This window comes from Centroberyx affinis, unplaced genomic scaffold (genome assembly GCF_046629955.1).
Source record: "Centroberyx affinis isolate AG114_WGS23_722 - 3 ecotype Tasmania unplaced genomic scaffold, CSIRO-AGI_Caff_v1 ptg003460l_1, whole genome shotgun sequence".
Classification (NCBI taxonomy): domain Eukaryota; kingdom Metazoa; phylum Chordata; class Actinopteri; order Beryciformes; family Berycidae; genus Centroberyx; species Centroberyx affinis.
The window spans coordinates 691,140-712,193 of NW_027281424.1; the positions used below are offsets into that span (position 1 = coordinate 691,140).

Below are 21,054 nucleotides of genomic sequence, written 5' to 3' on the forward strand. Positions count from 1 at the left end.
AGACAAAGAGACTGACAAACTTTTGGTGCTGGTTACTTTCAAGCTTTGCACAAGGGTGTGTGGATCAACAAGGACAGTGAGCCACCTAGTGGAAATGTATTGCAATGGCTGGATGAGGGGATGGATATTTCAAATTGGCTAAGATACTCAGATGTTGCCATTTATCATTAACTAGCCTTTCTAAAAGCCAATTGGTCTTCATGCATGAATTGTATAGTGTATATAATATTAAAATTGCCTATATTTTGTATTTCTCTTGTAAATAAAACATATAAAGCTGATTAAATTGTCATTTCATCAATGTGTGTGCATCTATCTATCTCTCTATCTATCTCATGGGCTTTGCAGTCTTTACACTTTTGTGAAAAAAAAAAAAAAAACCTATATCAAGAATACAAAAATCCAGACTAGTGCCATGAGATAATAATTATTCCATTTAAAACTAAAAAACAAACAAACAAAAAAACACAACATCCATGCAAGAGACCACCAGCATGAGTATTTGGGCATCTGGATTAACAACAAATTCTCCTTCAAAGTACATGTAGATAACCTTGTCAAACAGTTGCAGATGAAAATTAGCTATACGACCTACTTTCCCATGTCTTGTAGGAAGAGGGTAGCTATTCAGTAATTCCTGGATTATGGAGATATAATTTATAGGCCGTGGCTGCCTCCAACCTAAAAAGCCCCTTGATGCTGTCTACTGCACACGATTTATTACAGGTGAAAACCACAGTTTGCTGCTCATCATCGTATCTTGTATGGAAAAGTGGCATCTCTTTCTCTTTTAAAAGGGATCAGCGCTAGGTATACTTATTAGTTTACTTATCCATAAATTACCTCCTTATACAGTGTCATGAATCGACTGGAGATTTGGATCTTAATTGCTGTTGCTCCAGGTTCCACATGTGAACTCTGACCTGGGAAAGTCTGCCTTTTAAATACTGTGGACCAAAAAGCTGGAATGAACTCACTAAATGCTCACTGAACCTTGATGTAGGCTACTCAACTGGAGCATTTAAAACATCTGAATTAAATCTTACCATGATTGAATGTCATTGTTTTTGATGAGATTTTTGATTGTTTTTGTTTTTGTTTCTTCTTTTCTTTATTTGTGAACTGTTTTGTGACTCTGACTGCTTTCTGTGCAACTTGGCTCTACCTCAGCGTGACTGAGTTGAAATGAAGGTTAAATTAATAAGTGAATAAATAAATAAATAAATGAGAGTACTTCTCATGGCAAAAGTGTTCTCACAGCACTGGTTGAGAATCTTAGTCTGCTGAATGAAAAGTAGAAACACACTGACCAGAGACAAAGATCCTGATGGTTCATCTTAACCTTTGGAAGTGCACATAAGTGTTTTTAATAAAGAAAAACCACACCAAATGTCTGATCTCAGTGCAGACAGACTTGTGCCAGCATACTACAGTGATACAGTTATATAGCTCGTTAGTAGGCTAGTGAGATCACAAGCAACAACATCCACTGTGTCCATACATTCAGGGTGAAGTGAGAGCTCATCCTTCACTTTTGACCAGACAGCACAAAGGTGAGAAAACTCCCAAATGCTGCCAGTAAGAGTTCTGAACCATGGATTTTAAAAGCAATACATTTAATCTCCTTTTTAATTCAGAGCTGAATTTAAAACCCATTCTTTATCCTCTATTTGTGCTCCTCACAAATGACCAGGCAGATCTTTAATTTGCAGAACACACACAAAGTGAAAAGCATTCAAAGTGTTTGGTACTGAGTGTGAACCGGGTTGAGAGGGTAGGTAGTTATTTAACTTCTGAGCAACAGAGGGCACCATTGACACAGCTTAGTTGTGTGGTAGAGACAGCGATCTCCATCCCTCCCTGACCTCTCACTATGAGGATAATAAAAGGGGCCGTCAGTTGGGCTAAATAGAGGATGTCATTGTTTCTAGCTATTCCATCAGCGATAAGCCCAAGATGCATGAGTCCCCAGATCATCATTCTTTTCTGTCTCATTCTGTCTCTCAGCCTCGGATAAATGCTCAACCCACTCTTTATCTGTTGATCAAATCTCTATTACAAGCTCTGAATATTTTCTGCAGGGAGGCACTGAGGGATTTGGCTAGAGAAAACAGAATTTATCACATGATAGAACATGTCTTTGGATAATGGTTATTTTTTTTTTTCTCCCCTCGCCTCCCTCCTCGCTTCTCATTGCACTGAAGAAGCTCTCTCTGTGCGAGGTGGCCATTGTTCATTGTCAGAGAAATGAGAGGGCAGGCACATCATTTGGAGTTTGATTCTCCACACTGTCTCACTGTAGGTTTGGATCATTCTGCAGAGCCATATGAAAGGAAAAAAAAAGGTCACACAGGCTGTAGAGGACGTTTGCCGCGGCATGGTACATAATTAAAAGGGAAAGAGATCACCTCTTGGAGTGACCTGACAATGGTTGAAAACCCCCTAGCATTTTCTCAGGACACGCTGATTAGAGCTGATCCTGTTACCCTCTTTAATCATTGTTTTGTTTGCCATGAATGAGCCCCATGCATTCCAGATTTGGCCAAAACAGGCAGGGAGAAAACAGCAGAGGATATAGTGCGGAGATGTCACGGGTTTGTCATGCTTTATGGGCCGCTGAGGATCTGTGAATTCCTTCGTGTTGGCACATTTCAGAATCCAAATGCTGAGACAGGACTAGTGTCAAACATTTTCATCACACATGTGCACACTTGTACACACTGTCAAGTATACACACACCAAACAGCGAGAGCGCACACTGTGCTTTGCTGGTATGTGGTTCAGCAACTCCACAGGACAGGTGTTTATCACGACTGTCCCTGAAACCGGCAGACAGACCCTTTGAACGGCAAAGTTCCAGCTCTACTAAGGTTTTCTGGGCTGGGTACGACATATCTGTCAAGTCTATTTTGGATTCACCTAACTTAATACCACTGATGCAGTCTGATTCAGCGGCTCTTATTATGTAAACCAGTCCTCGATAGATCTGCATTAATAATTCTAAATTCCCTGTGAGGTTTGCCAAGTCTGGATTTAATTGAACTGACGTTTCCGCTTTCTCTTCCTCATTCCACGGGTATTAATCAGTTTGTATTTAAGTCCAACAGCAGAGGATTATCTTTCCCAGACAGAGGAACTAACTTTTCCTGCTAACATTTACATAAAGGACCCGAGTGTACTATTTCAGATTGGGAAACACTGTGGACACTTGGGTTGCATTGTTTACCCAGTTTCTGATCAAGGGTGATGACCTCGGCTAAATTACAACTCATAGCATAAGAAACCAGATTTTCACTGTCACTCATATCGACAAAAACTACACCAACTGATCATGATTTACATGCCTGAGCAGAAATATAAGAGTGTGCCATAGAATACCTGCAGAATAACCATTTCAAATAATATTATGCATTGAATGCCACTGTCAGCAATATCTTTTAATGTCTAAAATGGGAACACCCATCCATATGATGAGGTGTTCAGTGACACTGAGATGGAGTGATTGTTTGTGTTTGTCCAAATTGAGAATTAGTGAAAAGAACAGTTAACTCTAGTTTTATAGGATGCACTTTGCATTCTTCTGGAGTTACACTGATTTGTTTAACTAAGCTTTATCTTGGCAGACAGTCCATGGACCCACTGTGTTTTATCTGTCAGACTGAAGGACTGCTGCAGACGCAGTAGGCAGTCAGCAGCATCCCTGCACTGGCAGAAGGTCTCCTCTCTCAGATCGCATGTCAATACTCAAGAATGTAGATCTGTCACTACCCACAACTAAATATCATTTTCCCTCTCTTTCATTTCTTTTTTTCCCCTCTCTCTCTCTCTCTTTCTCCTCGCGAGGTTCTTTGAAGTAAATAGTGAAAGGATCCCCGACTGTAGCAAATTACCTGAGGACTGAAACATTTTTGACATAAGTCCTGAGAGACGGGGAGAGCCACTTTTCCTGGCGGCCCCTTTGGCGTTTTTAATCTGGGGCTGCGGGAGACAGCAGCGTTGACAGAATGATGGGACAGCTGGACATGCTTCCAGGGCCGCAGCAACGGGCAAAGCAAACCCAGGAGAAGGGCCACTGCAGACATCTCAGCACCGAGCCAACAGCAGCAGACCAAAGCAATGCGGAGCGTGACAAGTGTCCGCAGGAGACGTCCACTTCCTCCGTTTCACCTCGTCAGCATGAATCTCCAATCATGCACACACAACAATGGATTGCATTGGCCTTACCTTGAATCTTTATCAGGCAAATGGGGTTTTATTAGGGTTTACAGCTATATGATAATTGATCACAGGTCGAGAGGAATTCACGACAACGTTATACAATGCTCGTCTGTTTGGCTTTATTCAGCATCTGAAGTGGAAGGAAACGTTCAATGTTCTTCTGAACAAAGCAAACAAAGCAAAGGACAGGAAAATGAGAGGTCATTAAATTCTACTCTTTGGTGGACAAAGATATCAGAGTGTCCGAACAACTGCCCAGGAGCTTCATTGTCAGGGCAACATGCTTAAAGCAGACAGGAAGAAACTTGAGCCAAACAGGAGGGAATCAAATCAGACATCGGTAGCTTGTTTTTCAGGGCAGGACAATTATATTTGACATAAGGCGCTTTTCACTCATGCATCAGTGCTCTCCTCTTTCAGGAGCTGCTATCACATAGGTCCAGTGGTTTGCCTTTCTTCCTCTCAATTTTACAAAGTCATTTGCCGGAGATGATGAACAATGGCTGCCTTTTCAGAGATCCTATAACCTTTTTTCCTGAGAAACTTCCATGCCCCACTACAATCAAGTATGCAGGAGCATCTTGTCAGTCATTTTGCTTGTGCTGTCCAAATTGTAATCCTCCCTGGACTTCTAAGAGATGTCACTAGATTCAAAGTACAATTAATTGTCAGCATGATCTAACCTGAAATTGGGCCTCTATTGGCCAGTGTGGTTCATTATATTGCCAGAGGTAAAACCCAGTTAGCTTACAGACTTTACTTGGAACCTCATGCAGCCAACTTTTAAGCATTGGGATGTCACAAAACTCATGAAAAATATAAAGAATTGAGCCTTTTCTGCCCGTCTGCCAGTGTTTTCCAGCGGTTTGTGTTTGGGCGGTGAAGCTGTCTGCATCTCGTCTGGGAACATGCATCCTCCGCAGCCCTCCTGACCCTGTCTTCCCTCCCCCCATGGGTGGGCTGTGACCCTGCTAGCCTGCAGCCACCGCAGGTTACAACTCTTTACTCCGGAACGCTTGTAATCCTGGGGATGTACTTCAGTACACTTTGTGCTCTCTGCTGCTTTCTCAAAATCAGGAAGAACTTAACAGGTCACAGGTCAACCTACGAAACAGAAGCTGCCGATAAAAATAGCAAGTGATTCATAGGTCGTCTAAAAATACTGCGTCTTGTCCATTCTCATTTAGTGAATGCTTTGTTTTGCAGGCAACCTTTCAGGAACTTTTGACATTTGTCCTGATGTCACCGGAGTAAGAGGCTGTTTGTTCACAACACGAGGAAAAGAGGCCCGATGATGCGGACGTCTTTTTTCTCGTATGTAACCTCATACTGCTGAGAAAATGTCAGAGTGCAGGAGGAAGAGTGTGTGGACACAGATTCTTCGGGCCCTTAAGGGGCCCCACGCACCGACAAACAGAGTCTGTCCTTATCTCCACCATGTCAGAATTCAGCCCAAGCTGGGGACTTCAGCTTTTGAAGCCGAGTTTTTCAAATAATAGCACATATAATAAAGAGTGAGTTTAGCATTATAAGGTTCTATCTGCCTTCAGGATAGTTCTGAGATACTGAGCTTCAAAGTTTTCAGCTTCCATTGAGTTAAATGGAGATGGCCTTTTGTTTTAGAAATTATAGACTCAAAAAGTCATTCTTTTCAAACAAAACCACCACACAGATGGTAATAAGCATTTCATAGAATAGCTTTATGTGAGTAACTCAGTTTAGACAAAAAAGTCAGATAGAAGCTTATAATTCCATGGTCTAAAATTAGGCACATTCACCATCACTGCACCAATTTTGCTTTATTTCTTTATTATAGATGAATTTACAGTACTTATGCTCTATTTAACAGTGAACAGTAGAGAGAGGAGAGAGAAAGGGGGATGACAAAAGGGGACAGACATAAACTAACAACGAAAGGTGAAATAAAATGCAAAGCCTTATTAGATGATGTACCTTTTGCACAGAGCTTAAACTATGAATGGATGACAAACCTAATCAAGCGAACATTCATGCTATTTATAGACTACTCACTCAGGCATTACCAGTGTGGAAAAAATGCGCTATTTTATTGTGGAGTCACAAGTTGACACCTGGCAGTATTGTTGGAGATGAGCGAAGCGTACACTTTGATATTGTAGTTTCTGGCGGGGAGCTGGGGTTTCCCGATGCAGCACAAGTGCCTCCATGCAGGAACAAGCTCTGAACTAGAGTTACAGCAAAAGAGGAAATTACATGCCTCCACTGTGCCAAATACCTGCACCTTTCACTGAGTTGTTTGAATCACCACTCATTACTAGCAGCACTGCAAGGGGCTTAGTGGTTTCACACCGTTCAGTGATTGATCAAACAGGACTTACACTCATTTTCTCAAATTAATACATAGAAAAAACTCTGTTGGCTCCTCACTTTTATTTACTTCATACTCATCTCTTTTAATAGGAATGACCTTTTTGCCATGCTACATCTTGATTTTGGTACTAGTACTTGTCCCTAGTTTTAAATGGATAGCATTCAACCTGTGGTATTTGGATTGCACGTGAACAGTCAAGTGTCATTGGCAATTATCAGAAACCTCTACCTATGGATGGTTGATTGATGATGCTCTGCTTTACTGAAATGGTGAGATTACAAGGAAATTAGCACTGCAGATAAGGATTTTAGGTTTATTTTAGACATTTTCTCTCATCCCATCTCCTTGCATGCTTGACGCTGTACTTACTAAAATCAAGACAGCAGGAGCAGTAAAGCAGGGTAAGGCATGAACTCCTGTGCACTCGCTCACCTTCATCTCTCCCCTATTGTCTATGATACACATCTAGTGCCAGTCTGGGAAGATCATGGCACAGTCTGAAGAGGCAGGGTAGCATGTGGTCGCTGTGCGGGGATGAGCTTTTTCAGGGATGGAAGTAAAGCTCCTGCTCCTACTCCTGAGTTCATGTAACAGATACAAAAGTCAAGTGTTTGGGATAATGTCATGACGTTTTTTATTATGATATGGTTTATTGGCGGCGCATGGTATTGATAGTAGTTCGAAACCAATATGTGTGTCCATATTTGCAGAAATGTACACCAATATACAGTATATGGCTCAAATAAAAGTATGCAATGGGCTATGGATGTTTCTTGTCTATTCAGTTTTTCATTGTTTTCTTAGTCCTGATGCTGGCAGCGTTTCATACCCTCTCTCAAAACTTGTATCATTTAGGAAGACAGACTGTCTCATGAGAAGTGTTGCGTGAGAAGGGGTGTGTCGCCATCACAAGTTCTCTCTCTCCCTTTCTTTTTTTTTTATCCAGCTCCGTATTTGTGAGTTCTTCTTAAAACACAGATATCTCCTCTTGAATAAGACCAGACTTATCTCGTGTCATTCTTCTTCTTCTTTTTCACTGTGGTCTGAATGAGCGGACCACCAACCTCTCATCTCCCCCCAAGGAGTAAAGGCAGGGAGATAGGGCTCATCTCACTATACTGAAATAGATGGCATTCTGCTCAAAGCTAGGGGAGCTGGTGGTACTTTGTCTGGCCCATCTAGATGGGTTTGATAGTGTGTCACGATAAGTAACATGAAAGTACCCTGTCATCAGCTTTTTTCTTCTCTCCTTCTCTGCCCTACCACATCACAGCAGAGCGAGCAGAATGGAGATAATAATTCTGCATGATTCTGCTTTTCACTGGCAAAATAGAAAGGTATTGGCTTCAAATGCACAAAAAAAAAGGAGATTACAGATTGGCTGGGCAGGCGTCTGCACCCGTAATTATCTACCTCATTGGCCGTGCTGTTCTCTTATCCATCATGTCCATGTACTTGTGCACATTCTCCATTACATGGTCTCTGGACAACTCAAAGCTCCAGGCTATCAGTAATGTTTTATTATTGATCTGATGCTCTGTCAGATCATGACTGATTTGAGGAGGCCCTGAGTTCCAGTGCCAGGCCGGCCATGATTTGTGTGTTGCAGAGAGTTCCTGAGCTGCAGTGCCAGGACAGCAGCGCACAGATTTACACTCTCCCAACTTTACCTTTTAAACAGCGTTTCTTCAAAGTTGGCTAATCTTACGTTGTCTGTCCAAAACAGCAAAGGGCCTCCTGTCAGACTGAGAGGGCTTTTTCCCAAAGGCAGCATGTCGTTTATTCCCATGAATCCCGGTGTTGCAGCTGCAATTTCCCTCAGTGGTCCCTTTCAATAAATCAATCTTTTGTTTGGGCCAATAAGTCTTAACATTGCTTAGTTCAGGTGTGCTAACCACGGCGGACAACTTTCCTCTCTTTCCTCAGGAGCCGCGCACAAATGTTTCCTTTTCGCTTCACCTCCAATATCTGACTTTTCACCAGTGGATGCTGACTATCAACAGCATCCCTTTCCCTTGTATTGACAGTTCTTATAGATGTGACTATGAATAGAAATTTTTTTTTCCAAACGATGACATAATAAGAACTATACTATTGTGCAGAACATGTGTGTTTCTCTGATGTTTTCATGTGTATGTGTTACAGAAGAAGGAAGATAACATTCCAGTTCACAGGATGACAACTTGCTTGTTGACACAGCAGAAGCTAAATGAATGTGTAAACTCTACCGCTCGGTTCGACATTTTAACATGTTCCTATCTATGTTGTTATGATTACACATAGCATCTTTATGGGTCAGACTAAAGGAATGAGGTGGTCCCAGTGAAAATAAACATTAGCTGCGAGATGTATAACACCAGATTGTAAAACATCCACCAATGACAACATAAACCCTCACCTATCTTCCTTCAGGGCTTGGGATTGTAACTACTATTGTGATTGGTCACCACAGGTGAGGCATGCTGGAGAAACGGCATGCCTTTCTCCTCCCAGAAAACTGTCTTTGTTTGCCTCTGACAGGGGGAATGTATGGCTAAGCATCTATGTGGCACTTTGAGCACTCAAAATGAGTCCCCTGTATTTTCCTAATGTGCACAGAGAAGCACTTTGATCTGCCCGAGCAGGAGGGTGTAAACTATCCGGGAGAAGGGGCTATAGCTTGTCCTGGCTCATTTCTTTTATGGGCAACTTCACTGAATTCTTGAACCGCGCCAAAGCTGCAAAAGCAAGAACATCTACTCCAGCAAAAAAAGTCAACAAAACTATTTTTTTCTAGCAGTCTGGATGACATGAATTACATCTATGATTTTGCCATTGTTTGAAGGCAAACCTTATTTAAAAACGTGTATATTATTTAATACAGCTTCATCATGCTTGTTGCATGCAGATAAAGGAAAAATGAAACGTCTGTCTTTAACAATGACAGAGCAAATCCCGAAGCACATAATGCCAGCCAGAACTACAGTTTCCCTCCGCTGCCTGGGACCTTTGGTGTGATATTTGATGGAAATCTTACCCATTTTAGAAATATGAGGACGTTTCTTTCTTCTTTTCCCAATCAAACAGTGCAGTGTCTATCTGGTTTATGAGAACTGCGTTTCCAGTTTCATAACACAGAGAGGATGACCTGGCTAGCTGGCAACAGGTTTCTGATCACCTCACTGATAAGTACGAATCCAATAAAAACACACCTGCTGAGGGGTGGTGGAGTACCAGGGCCAAACAGAGGGGATAATGTGAGCTGCACTGGCCTATTAGAGCGAGCAACGGTAAACAATATAGTGTGGAAGTAAATGGTTCTCCACTCAAACGCTGGAGCATTTAACTGGCTCCCCATACCATTCAGGACAGTCTGAAGGCTTTGAAGTATAATTTCAGTCGACTGAACCAGATAATACTGACATCTTCTTGGTCAAGGCATGAGAAATTGGGAAGCGCCGGGGTAACCCTAGAAAGCCATTGAATATGATATTTCCTGTGTGTTCAACTACTTTATTCTTGGCCAGATCTGTGTGACGATTAGTTACTGGGATGTGGAAAGGTATGCATGCATGCCTTATTAGTAGGCAGGAACCTAGGCCAAGGCATCATCAAAAACCCCCTGTGTCCAACAGCTAGTGATATATGTTTTCTTTTTACACCAGTAGCTGAACTGTGATATGTACGTCTATGAGGGAAACACACTGACAGATTTCTCAAAATAGTTAAAGGATCGCCCTTAATGCCACTTTGCTGGTAAAAACTAAGGCTTAAGGCCATGCTATTTTTTCATCAGTGGAATCTCAAACATTTTTACAAGAACCAGACCTCAGAGTCCTCCAGGGAATTTGGAGAGCAAATTCATTAATTCTCAAAACAAAGTAAATCTTGGAGCACTGTCCCCAAATTTGGTGAGATGATGTAACTCACATAAAAGTTATTATTTAAGTTCCACTTTAAGCTTTCCACTTTTTCAAGTTTCAGGTTCTCCGTCTTTGTTTTGTTTCTTCCTTTTAATGGTAGATTTTTGTTCCTAATTGGGTCTAAATTTGGTAAATTCTTGTACTGTGCATCTGCCCAAAGACAGCAACATCATATCAGTGGTGGCAATGCCTAATTATCATTAATCTCTCTTGTAATAGTTATCTAAATGCACGACATGATAACATGATGATACATGATCTCTAACACATGGTACATTCTTTTTCTACGTATGTTTGTGAAAAGTTTCTGTTTCCATCAATGCAATACACACATGACACAAAACAAAAGCTTGAAGGACGAACCGTCTATCTCTTTCACGTTCTCCCTTAACTCTCTGCTGGGTTGAAGCTTATCACCTGCTGCCGCTTCTTGCTATGGGTTTTCATGTTGCCTTTGATACTGGAGGGCATGCAGGCTTTGGCAAAATAAAGGCCTACCTGAGGCTCTACTGATTAACCTTTATATATGTGATAAGCCGGGAGACTTCAGCCGTCCTGAGCAGCATGCTGGGATGGATTTTGATTGATATGGGCTCGTAATAAGCCTACTATATTACCATTTTGGAAGTTTGGCGTTTATGCAATATGAGATAACATGAGGATTTGATTATTGAGTTTTGAAAGTAATTCTCATATTTGTAGATGTCTGACACTGAGTTGGAGCAAAACTGTGTCTAACAGGCCTAGATATTGGCCATGTTGTTTCATTCTGTAAATACCAAGGAGGCACAATTTGGTGCTGTTTCACACAAAGTCTCACACCTCAGACTGACGTTGCCCAGGGGAGAATAACGTTTGAGATTGTTGGCCCACACTTGATTTCCTGCCATTTCAATTTGTCACATGAAAACATGGCTGAAAACATGAATAAGTGAAAGCGCCGCCTAGGGCTGTGATCTCAGCACAGGATTAGTTCGGCGGGGAAGTTGAATGCAATCGGTTGCATCTGAATGCTAGTTGTTCAACTCTGTCCAAGAAATCTTGGATTGGCTTTGTGTGGACGTTTGTAACTATAACACTGTAGTTTTTTTAATGTCATCCGATATGATAGGCTTTTAGGATTGTTATTTCAAGGTGGAGTCTACAGGTTGGCGATGTTAAACAGCCCAGCTCTTTCTTTTCTGTAGAGGAGTGATGTGTCTTTCCTGGCCAGGGGATTTCCTCCTTCCAGAAGCACTCTAAGTTATTACTGTGGAGGAGGATCCCAGCCGTGCTGCAACGCCTGTTTGAAGTTCCCCACAACATTTTGTGCTGCTAACACTCCCAAAGATCACAGTAACAGCAGCCACAGCAGCAAGCCGAGGAAGAGTAAAGTGAATCATACAGTATTCTCTCTCTCTTTAAAAAAGTCATATTTCGGGATCTGAGGTTATGATCATAGCACACCTACACAGCGCTGCACCATTTGTGTAAAACATTTAGATGCATTTTCAGGCTTTTTTTTTCACATTCTACACATTTACACTATTTGTCTTATAAGTGATGTAATTGGGGATTGGATGTAGCCTTTGGAGAGCAACAGATTACAGGTCTATTGATTCACATTGATTCCTCTGAAGTGGTTTTCTGTTTTGGCTGAGATTCCTCACTGTTCTCCAAAACAACCGGGACTCAAGCGGCACTCTTGGATCACTTGTGCCCTGTAACTCGCCGGGGCTTGTTCATGTTTAGCCCTGTGATTTATACAATGTAACTATGTAAGAGCTACAGATTAATGTGCTGTAAAGTAAAACCCTGTTTATACTGTATCTATGCAGCGATCTTGTAAAAGGAGATCTCCTGTTCACAAGTATGGGACGCATTTTTCTGTGACTGAAATCTGATTTTTTTTGTTTGTTTGATTTAAGGATTACTTGATGACAAATGATCTAAGTGCTGCATAAAAGGAATTTCGTAATCACCAGAATAATAATTCATTGATTTCTTTGCCTCTTGCCGGGAATTGCTGCAACAATCTCCTCATTGACTTCACTTTTAAAAACAGGACCAACACAGTGTGGGAGAAAATCATTTGTATTTTATCAAAGAATGATGTGTTATGTGTGTGACTAACCTTGTGTCAGACTAAGCTAGTAGCCATTCTCTGTTGACTTCAATAGTCAGCAGAAGTATTATCAGAAAAACTGTTAAGGCAATCTGTGATTCCTATTGATCTTCTGCAGACACTATTTCATTTTAATCGTTAACACGCTATTTGTTCGCTGTTGTACACACTGAGACATACACATGCTATGATAATGAGTGAATGATTCAAAAGCGAATTCACTTCGGCATCTGCCTTTGATGCTCCATGTGTGTTTGAGCTGTATAGGAAACACCTCAGAAGTTCGATGCTTCTCTGGAGGATTAAGCAGTCAGTCACGCAGTGGAAAAGTTTTGCTAAGTGTTTCTGTTATCACTTTATGCTCAAATCAACCAATTGCTGTTTTGACCTGGAGGATAACAAACAACATCCTTTTGAGCCTGTAAGACTGTTCTGTGGTCACAGCCACGAATAATTAGTGGTATTCTGCAGGTTTGGACGTTGGCCAAAACCTGGCATTTCATCTGCCACTGTGAGCTAAATGTATATTGGGTTCAAATGAACTGAAATGGCCAATAGACGTGCAAGGTTTCATGGTAAATTCTTCTCGCATATCGTTTTTCTCTCCCCTGTCTTTAAGTCTCTCGCTCTAAGCCCTCTTTTCTCTCGTTCTGCCCCTGTTTTGTTATTTTACCTGGAGGTGCAGGTGTGAAGGGGTGAGGCCGTGGAAAAACATTCGATTCCGTAAGCTTGTCATGAAGGAATCCATTGACTGACCTCTACATCTTGGCACACAATGACAAATGGGTTTGCAATTTTCCGCCTGACTTAGGGGCAACAAAGCACATTTCCACTTTCACCAGTAGGCAGTGAGAGTACAGTCTCTACTGCTCTCTACTGAAGCCACAAGCATTAAAAAAGGTGCAGTCTTTACTTTGGCATTTGTAGGTATCTCTGTCCCATATAGGGTTAGAAAAAAAGACAAATACAGTCGGTATGATATATCAAGACAAACACACTTTTGATTAAGTGAAAGCTTGACTTCACACAGTGAGCTAATCTGTTGTTGTAGAAAGGAAGGTTTGTTTTCCTGCCCATCTAATTTCGAGGGAAACTGCTCATATAGGGCATCTTTGATATTTAATATAAAATAATTTGTCTTCTGTTTCTTTTTCTTTGTCATGGTTTATAGTCATAGTTTTGATCCATGCCTAAATGTAATGTAATATGTGACATTTAAAAGTGCATTTCTGTTTAGTAAATTCGATATTTTGTCTATTTGTCCATTATAAAAATCTAAAAATATTTAGTAATTAATATCTAATCTTATCATCCCACCACCACCAGTAGAAAAACACTTATCACTCATTGATTATGCTGAATGTCCAATGCTTTTGATTTAATTATTTAAGCCAAATATTATCTCTAACATCATATTTGAGCATTAAGACATTACTCCTAAATCATATCCCATAATGTTGCAGACTTTCACACCACTGATTTTGCATTTCTATACGGGATACATTCATCTTGTTTATGAATACACTGCATCCTTAACAACGGCTGGTAATTCCACGCTGCTCACCAGTGTTTTCACTGCTGATTGAATTGCTGCCAAAGCCTGGAAGAATGTTTAAAGTGGAAGCTATGGAAATGAACCAATTGACCTTCCTCCTGACCCCAAAGATCTCCGAGCCCTGTGGGAGAAAAAACTGTCTGGCGGCTCCAGAGTCGGGAAATCAAAGGGATCCGTGCGGCTATTACTTCCCACCGCCACTCCTCCAGCACGTCCTCCGCATATAGATTATTGTCACACATCTATCATTATGAAATGTCTGAAATGCCTGTCAAACTATTTAGAGATCAATATTTTTGTCAAGCGTTACAGCAGTGCACACTGTATCTCTACTTGAAGAGAAACACTGCATGTCTTGGGTAGATTGCTGCCAAAAAATCATCAGTGAACTATGTAAAAATTCTAGTTTGTGTGTGTGTGTGTGTGTGAGTGAGTGTGTGTGTCTGTGCCCTGACGGGGCAGTCCAGCCGACGAGTCCAGCAGGGCGATTATGTCCTGTAGGGATAACCTGTCATGGCGCTGAGAGCCTAATTGATGCCTCATGCTTTTCAGGGGGCAATTATAGCGCCCAAATGTCAAGACCTAATTTGTGGCTTTGTAATGTGGACACATGGGCCAGGGGAAGGGGTGACCAGCCGGCTCCGCGGGGACTCACCCACTGGTTTGGTCAGCAGATGTGAGAGGGGCCGGGGGGGGCTGAAGGCGGTGAAGTTAGGGGGGGAGAGTGGCTGTGGTGTGTTGGACGGCATGGAGAAGAAGTGAATGGACTGTATAGAGATTGTGAATCCAAAATGCTGCACTGAATGTACAGAATATTAGGGACATCTTCCTGATAGTCGCACAACCATTTGCACAATCCACATCTCAGTCGTCTCAAAGCTTCAAAATTCTTCTCTAACTTGTCTGCTTCTCTTTATCTACATCTCCTCCTTTGTGATTGGTATAGATTTCATAAGGGAAATCACTAAGGGATGATGGCTTTTACCTGGATTCACCTCATCAGTGAGCTTCATGATGAGGAGTAAGAGCCCCTAATATTTTGTACATTCAGTCTATCATATCAATTTTGGCCAAAACTCATTCCCTGAGGCTCATCATTCAATAAATATACTGTAGAAGATACAGTCTGTAAAAGTGTTTTGTCGTTTTATCAACCAAGAGCTTCCCTGCTATCCTTTATAACGGATAAAAAACAATATAATTATAGTTATAGTCAGTCTGCAGCTGTATGTTTGTTGTACCTGCACAGTTTCCTCTGCACAGCCTCCCCCAGGTATGTCCTGATGCCTTAAGATTATCAAAACACTGTCAGTCACTCAGGGGGACTGGAAATGCACTGATGTGTTGCTCAGTGTGTTGGCCTTGTTAGAACTGAGACACAAAACTCTGTGGAAATCACAGTGCTCGGGCTTTTTTTTTTTTTTTTTTTTCGCAACACCTAAACATTGTTGTTTTCTACTTATGTCTCCATGGAGATGCAAACAGAGGAGCATATTTTCCATCGGAGCTGACAGCTTGGGATGTTGAGTGTCAGTAAATCAGGTATGCTGGTCTAATTGCCGTTTGCGGAAGGCAGACCACAAAATACTCTTAGCTATCACACTAAAAATGATTGAACTCAAGAGAAGTGCAATACAGCAAGTGTGTAAGTGTTGAGATGATTTTTTTCAGAATGTAAAAAGTGAATGAATGGATGGATGGGTGGATGATATTAGGGATGAACCAGCACTCACGGCCCCTTCTGTAGCAGCGGATTTTTCCAGAATGTCTCTCTGGACATGAGCCTTTCACGGATAAAAGCCCAAAAATATCAAGTGGATAACGCTATACTTACACTTCTGATGTAATCCCTATAAACACACATGCAGCGCATAATTTGTGAGCACGGCAATTTACTAAGGAATAAACAAACAACAAAGAGCCTGAAATCAATAGTTGCGGGATTCAAATGACACAAAGCTGCAGACGCCATCCCTCGGCAAACACACTCTTAGAAGTGGCCATGGCTTTAGAACAACAGGTGAGCTCTTGGCACCTCCCCTGTCTTCCACAGCCCAGCCTTCTAAATATAGAAATTATGCTCTCTGATAATTGGGGGCAGACAACAAAGCCAGCCATATTTCCACCCTGCTGCGGCTAACTCGCCTCCTATATCCCCAGCTGACAAACAGAAGGGCTGAGATCAGAGTGCGAGAGCTTGAGTGCCGAGGGAACACCTGCGCTGTCTGACTGGACCGCGAAGATAGACAGGGAAGATCACTGACTTCCACACCTGCCCGTGGACCCATGCCATACACGCACACACACACACACACACACACGCACGCACGCACACACACTTGATTGGGTTTCCTCGAGAGCCCTTTAAGGCCGCTGCTGAGGAGGTGATGAAAGTCAGGGAGCATCCATTAAGCGTGTGAGACAGCCTCCAGAGTGGGTGCGGATGAGGGGTTTAAGTGTTTTCAGCGAGGAGCCGCGGACCACCTGGTGGAGGCGGAGTAGGGGAACAAAAGCATCTGTCTGAGGCCAGGTAGACTCCAAAACATCGGTTAAGCAAGTGCCAAAGAGCACTTCTGGGCATCAGGTATCACAAGTCAGGATTTCCAGCGTGTTTAGAGAGATGACCTTCAAAATGTCAAAAAGGGGGGCGGAGGGGGTTACGCTCTTACATTTACACAAAGTCTGTTTTTCATGGCCGGGGAGGCGGAATGGCGACGAGCCCTACTTTGAAATGCTAGTCCCTTTGGAGATCTTGGTCGCTCATGCAGCACACTACTGACAGTGAGCTGAGGCTGCTGGTCAGGATCAAACTAAGAACAGGACAGGGTAGGAGTGAAGACGGTTAAACACAACACTATTTTTTTTATGCTTTTAAGTTCTCAGCCCAGCATTTCTACTTTTCAAAAACAGGAAAAAAAAACACACACACACATCCCTCGCAGTTCTTTTGCATGTCGTAATAGGAATGCGTGTGTTTATGTGGTGGACAGGGGATGTCCATGTGCACATAGGTTATAATACACACTATGATACTGTCATTAATTGAAGAGAGAAATGTGTTGATGTTCAAGGTGTGCAGGTGGGAAAGTCCCATAGTATCACAGACAGGAGAGAGTTGGCAGCAGGGTTGACTCCCCATATCAAGACACCCACTGGCTTGCCATCACACAGATGCTGAGATCACAGGCTTAGCTTTCATGCTTCAACACAGATCTCCTCCCAACCATAGAGGAAACTGCACAGAGATATGAGATGGTGGCTTTCTTTTTAATAAATCACTAATTCAGCTGTTGTTTGGCGATCATACGCTCTGCAACCTCAACATCCCGTGTTTCCCCCATAACATTCTTTTGGTTAGTCGAACAGCTCGATGCTGACGCGCGGAGTGCCACGTCTTTTCTCCCTTTGAAGACAGGCCCCTATAAATATTTTGGTCCATCTTTGAAAAAGCAGGGATATTGTAAGACAATCTCTCTGTAAAACATTTTTGAAAAAGGAAATATGCAGTGCTTTTGTTTTTTTTATAGCTGTCAGCAGACGAGAGGATAAAAAAAATCAAGGGACACAACAGGTTTCGGTTCCTGGAGATGTGTTGGCCGCGTTGACTTTCATTGTTTAATAATACTTTTCAACGAGACTATGATTCTGAAACTGTCAACAGAGATTACTTAATCCTTATCGCTCTGACCTCCAGTTTTATACAGCTGCCAAGTTGCTGGGCCCGAGCTAAAGGTCAGTTTTTATTTGGCCCCGATCGTGTCATTGTGCGGCCACTACGTTCACAGGATTCAGCAGAGAGGCTTTGAAGTTTTATGCGTGCATCGGGGTCTACGTCTTGTCTCTCAGCGTAATGGCGACCATAAAGAAAGACAACATTGATCTCGTTAAGTGGGTTTATATGTTTAAACTCACAAAATTTGAAAGACAAAGCCAACCAGCAAAGTACACTTCTTTGAAAATATGAATCTGTTAAAACTATAAATGTGGGGTTTAAAAGCAGACTGTGTGGTTACCAGTGGACACAGTGCCCATGGTGAGCAACAACAAACAAAATAGCTTCATTTCTGAACGTAGGCTGATAGAAACAAGAATTTAGGTCATATTCTGAGCAGTTTATTGTTTGACAAGGAGTTTGTCTTCAGTTTGTTCACTTCAGATTCTGCTCTTGTAGCACATGTAACAGGAGTCATCAATCATCACTTTTGCTATAATTACCATGTCGAAAAGACACACAGAGTTTCCTGACATTAACGATCACCACTCACAGTCTCAGCGGTTTTCATAATATGCATTTAGATTGCAGTGGGGGTCATTTCAAAATGTTGCCAATATATTTAGCTGTTGTAGTCATAGTATATCGGTTGCTGAGACACCATAAAAGACACAATATGAGAACGCTTCTCTCAGAATAAAAGACATATGGTACAGTGTCTCAGTCTTTACATATCATTGATACAATTTCTAGTGTTTTTTCTATACTGCATGTATCTAACTGTAAAAATATATTCTCAAATAAATAAATATATAACATAAATATATGTATCTAAAATGAATAAATAAATTTGTACATTTTTGCTCTTTTCAAACAAGTCTAGACACAGGTAAGAAACAAAAAACTGAATTCCTTCAAAGTCCTTCTGAACAAACTAAGGCTCTCTGACACAGTACCCAAATAAAAATACCATTCTCATGATAGCACAGATTCCCATGGACTCCATGCCAACTGGCGTCTCTGTCCAACAGACACATCCGACCCGGCGCAGAGGAGACGCTCCCTGACCATTCAGCTCCTCTCTCTTTCTCTCCCTGCTCCGCTTCCCGTTCTTCTCCTATTCCACGCAGGTACTTTTAGGGTCGGGCCGGCCTCCGAAACAAACGACCCCCTCATGCTTGGCGTGCAGGTTGACAAAGTCAGACATTCTAGACTGTCTTCCTGGCCGCTGAGAGATGGCCCACGCATTCCTAGAAGAGGCCCCGGTGCCTTTATCCGTAACGCGGGCTACCTGCCGGCCTGGCTGCTGGCTCCACTGTCTACCAGCCTGGACTGGCCACATCCCCGCTCCCCTCTCTGCTCCCTGTGAGGGCTGCAGCGTTAGCAGCTATTCCTGATCTGGACCGGAGGCTGCCCGCTCTCAGCTGTGGCCCAGGATCTCCCTGTACAGCTCCGGCACACGGTCTGGGTCCACGGGCCTGGGCAAGAAGTGGGTGAACTTCTGATGCCGCCTGGACTTTGTCCCATCCCTGGGTGTGCCGTCCTTGTTTAATGCCACAAAGTAACGCGTCCCTTTGTCTCCGTGCTTGTAGAGGTTGGAGGAGTATGTGTTGTACCAGTTCTCCTCAAACTGCTCCCTGAAGACACACTCAGCTGTGAGCTTTTCCTGGAAGGAGACAAAAAAAAGGGTACAACATAATGTGCAGTTGACAAGGGCTGGATCCTGAGTCATGGTGCAGGAAATACAGAGAGAAACTAGCTGACATTGCATCCATTCTTTGAAAAAAAAAAAAAAAAAATCTCCTACAACAGTATGGGGAATGGAAATCACATGGACAAAAATGATGATTCAGACTGAAGATGAAAAGATGCAACATGAATAAGCAAAAGATGGATGGGCTTGGTACTTACAGAGCCATACAGCTCTCCTTTGTCGTTCATCCCCAGGTAGAGTCCGCTGTCCACCCCTCTAATGCTTATCAACCCAACAGCAAGGCTTATGAATTCCAAAATACCTGGAGAAGAATAACACAGTTGTTCTGTACAGACTTTGACAAAGATGAAAGATTATGACCAAGGAGGTTGAACATGCAAATTTAACTCTACTGTGTTGGCATGTGCATTTTTTTTTTTTTTTGCAGGATTAGAAAAGTTTTAGAAAACAACAAACAACAAACAACATGAATGACATTATTATTCTTGTTATTATCATAACTGTTGCTGTTATTATTGTTAATATTATAACTGTTGACCATGTTTTTTACTGGTTTATATTTGTGGGCTACCAACATGTATTAAATAAACAACCCAATATTTACCAAAACGACTATGGTCCTTCCTCGTGCCTTGCACAGTGCCATCCGGAAGTATTTCCAGGTGAAATCCAGTCCTGCAGTACAGCTGTCTCCTCCTGAGAATCCCCTTCAGGTGAGTTAAATCCGCCGTGGCGCTCCGGGAGAGCCTCTCCCCAGGTATGAGGTGCTCCCCCAGCAGCGCCGGACTGTCCCCAAGCGGGGTCAGGAGGAAATGGGACCCGACGTGTCCGACACCATCAACACCAACACCGTGCAAGAAGCCTCCAACTTCCCCCAGAGCAGCCATCGCGTAAACCTCGGCGGGTAAAGTTCAGTGAGGAGGTCCGGAGGGAGCGCTCTTGCGTAGTACCTGGTTGCCACTGTCACCTATTGCATGTTTACGTCCACCTCCGTTACTTAGCACATGTCCCCGTGGTGCAAGGACAGGCGGACAGGATTTCTCTCCCCTGGCATGGAACACACGCCGCGCGCAAATCTCTGCTCGTTCACTGATTTCTTTTTTTTGCCCTACCGCTGCGTCTTCATCAGTTTAGGTCTATAGGCTGCAGTTGCCGGTCAGATAGCCCTCATGTTGCATACCTGCTCATAGCGGATGGTGATGCCTCAGTGGGTCCAGCCGTGGCTTTGCGAGGAGGAGAGAGACGGGCTACAGAGGCAGCGGGGGGCTGAATCACTGCAGTGCAGGTAAAGGAGCCTCTTGGAGGTTTGCGCTCAAAGTGGCAGGGGTGGTGAGGCAGGTGCAAAACCACAGGACTAGTAATGGGCGGGGCTGTCACAGTTCAGACGTGCCCTGGCAGAGAGATTTTTTTTCCTCCTCCCAAGGCATAAAATAAGAGAGAGAGAGAGAGAGAGGGAGAGAGAGAGATAGAGAGAGAGAGAGTTGGAGGTAGGCTTACAC

General features: G+C 42.7%; 1 protein-coding gene across 1 annotated transcript; it reads right to left on the bottom strand.

The window, feature by feature from the left end:
- Positions 1 to 18,120: 18,120 nt before the first annotated feature.
- Positions 18,121 to 20,595, bottom strand: fgf20b (fibroblast growth factor 20b). Its single transcript, XM_071539446.1, has 3 exons — positions 20,160 to 20,595; positions 19,753 to 19,856; positions 18,121 to 19,507 (listed from the first exon to the last, which is right to left on the bottom strand). Exons 1-3 carry the CDS (start codon positions 20,440 to 20,442, stop codon positions 19,262 to 19,264), a joined length of 633 nt encoding a protein of 210 aa, XP_071395547.1. The 5' UTR covers positions 20,443 to 20,595; the 3' UTR covers positions 18,121 to 19,261.
- Positions 20,596 to 21,054: the final 459 nt, after the last annotated feature.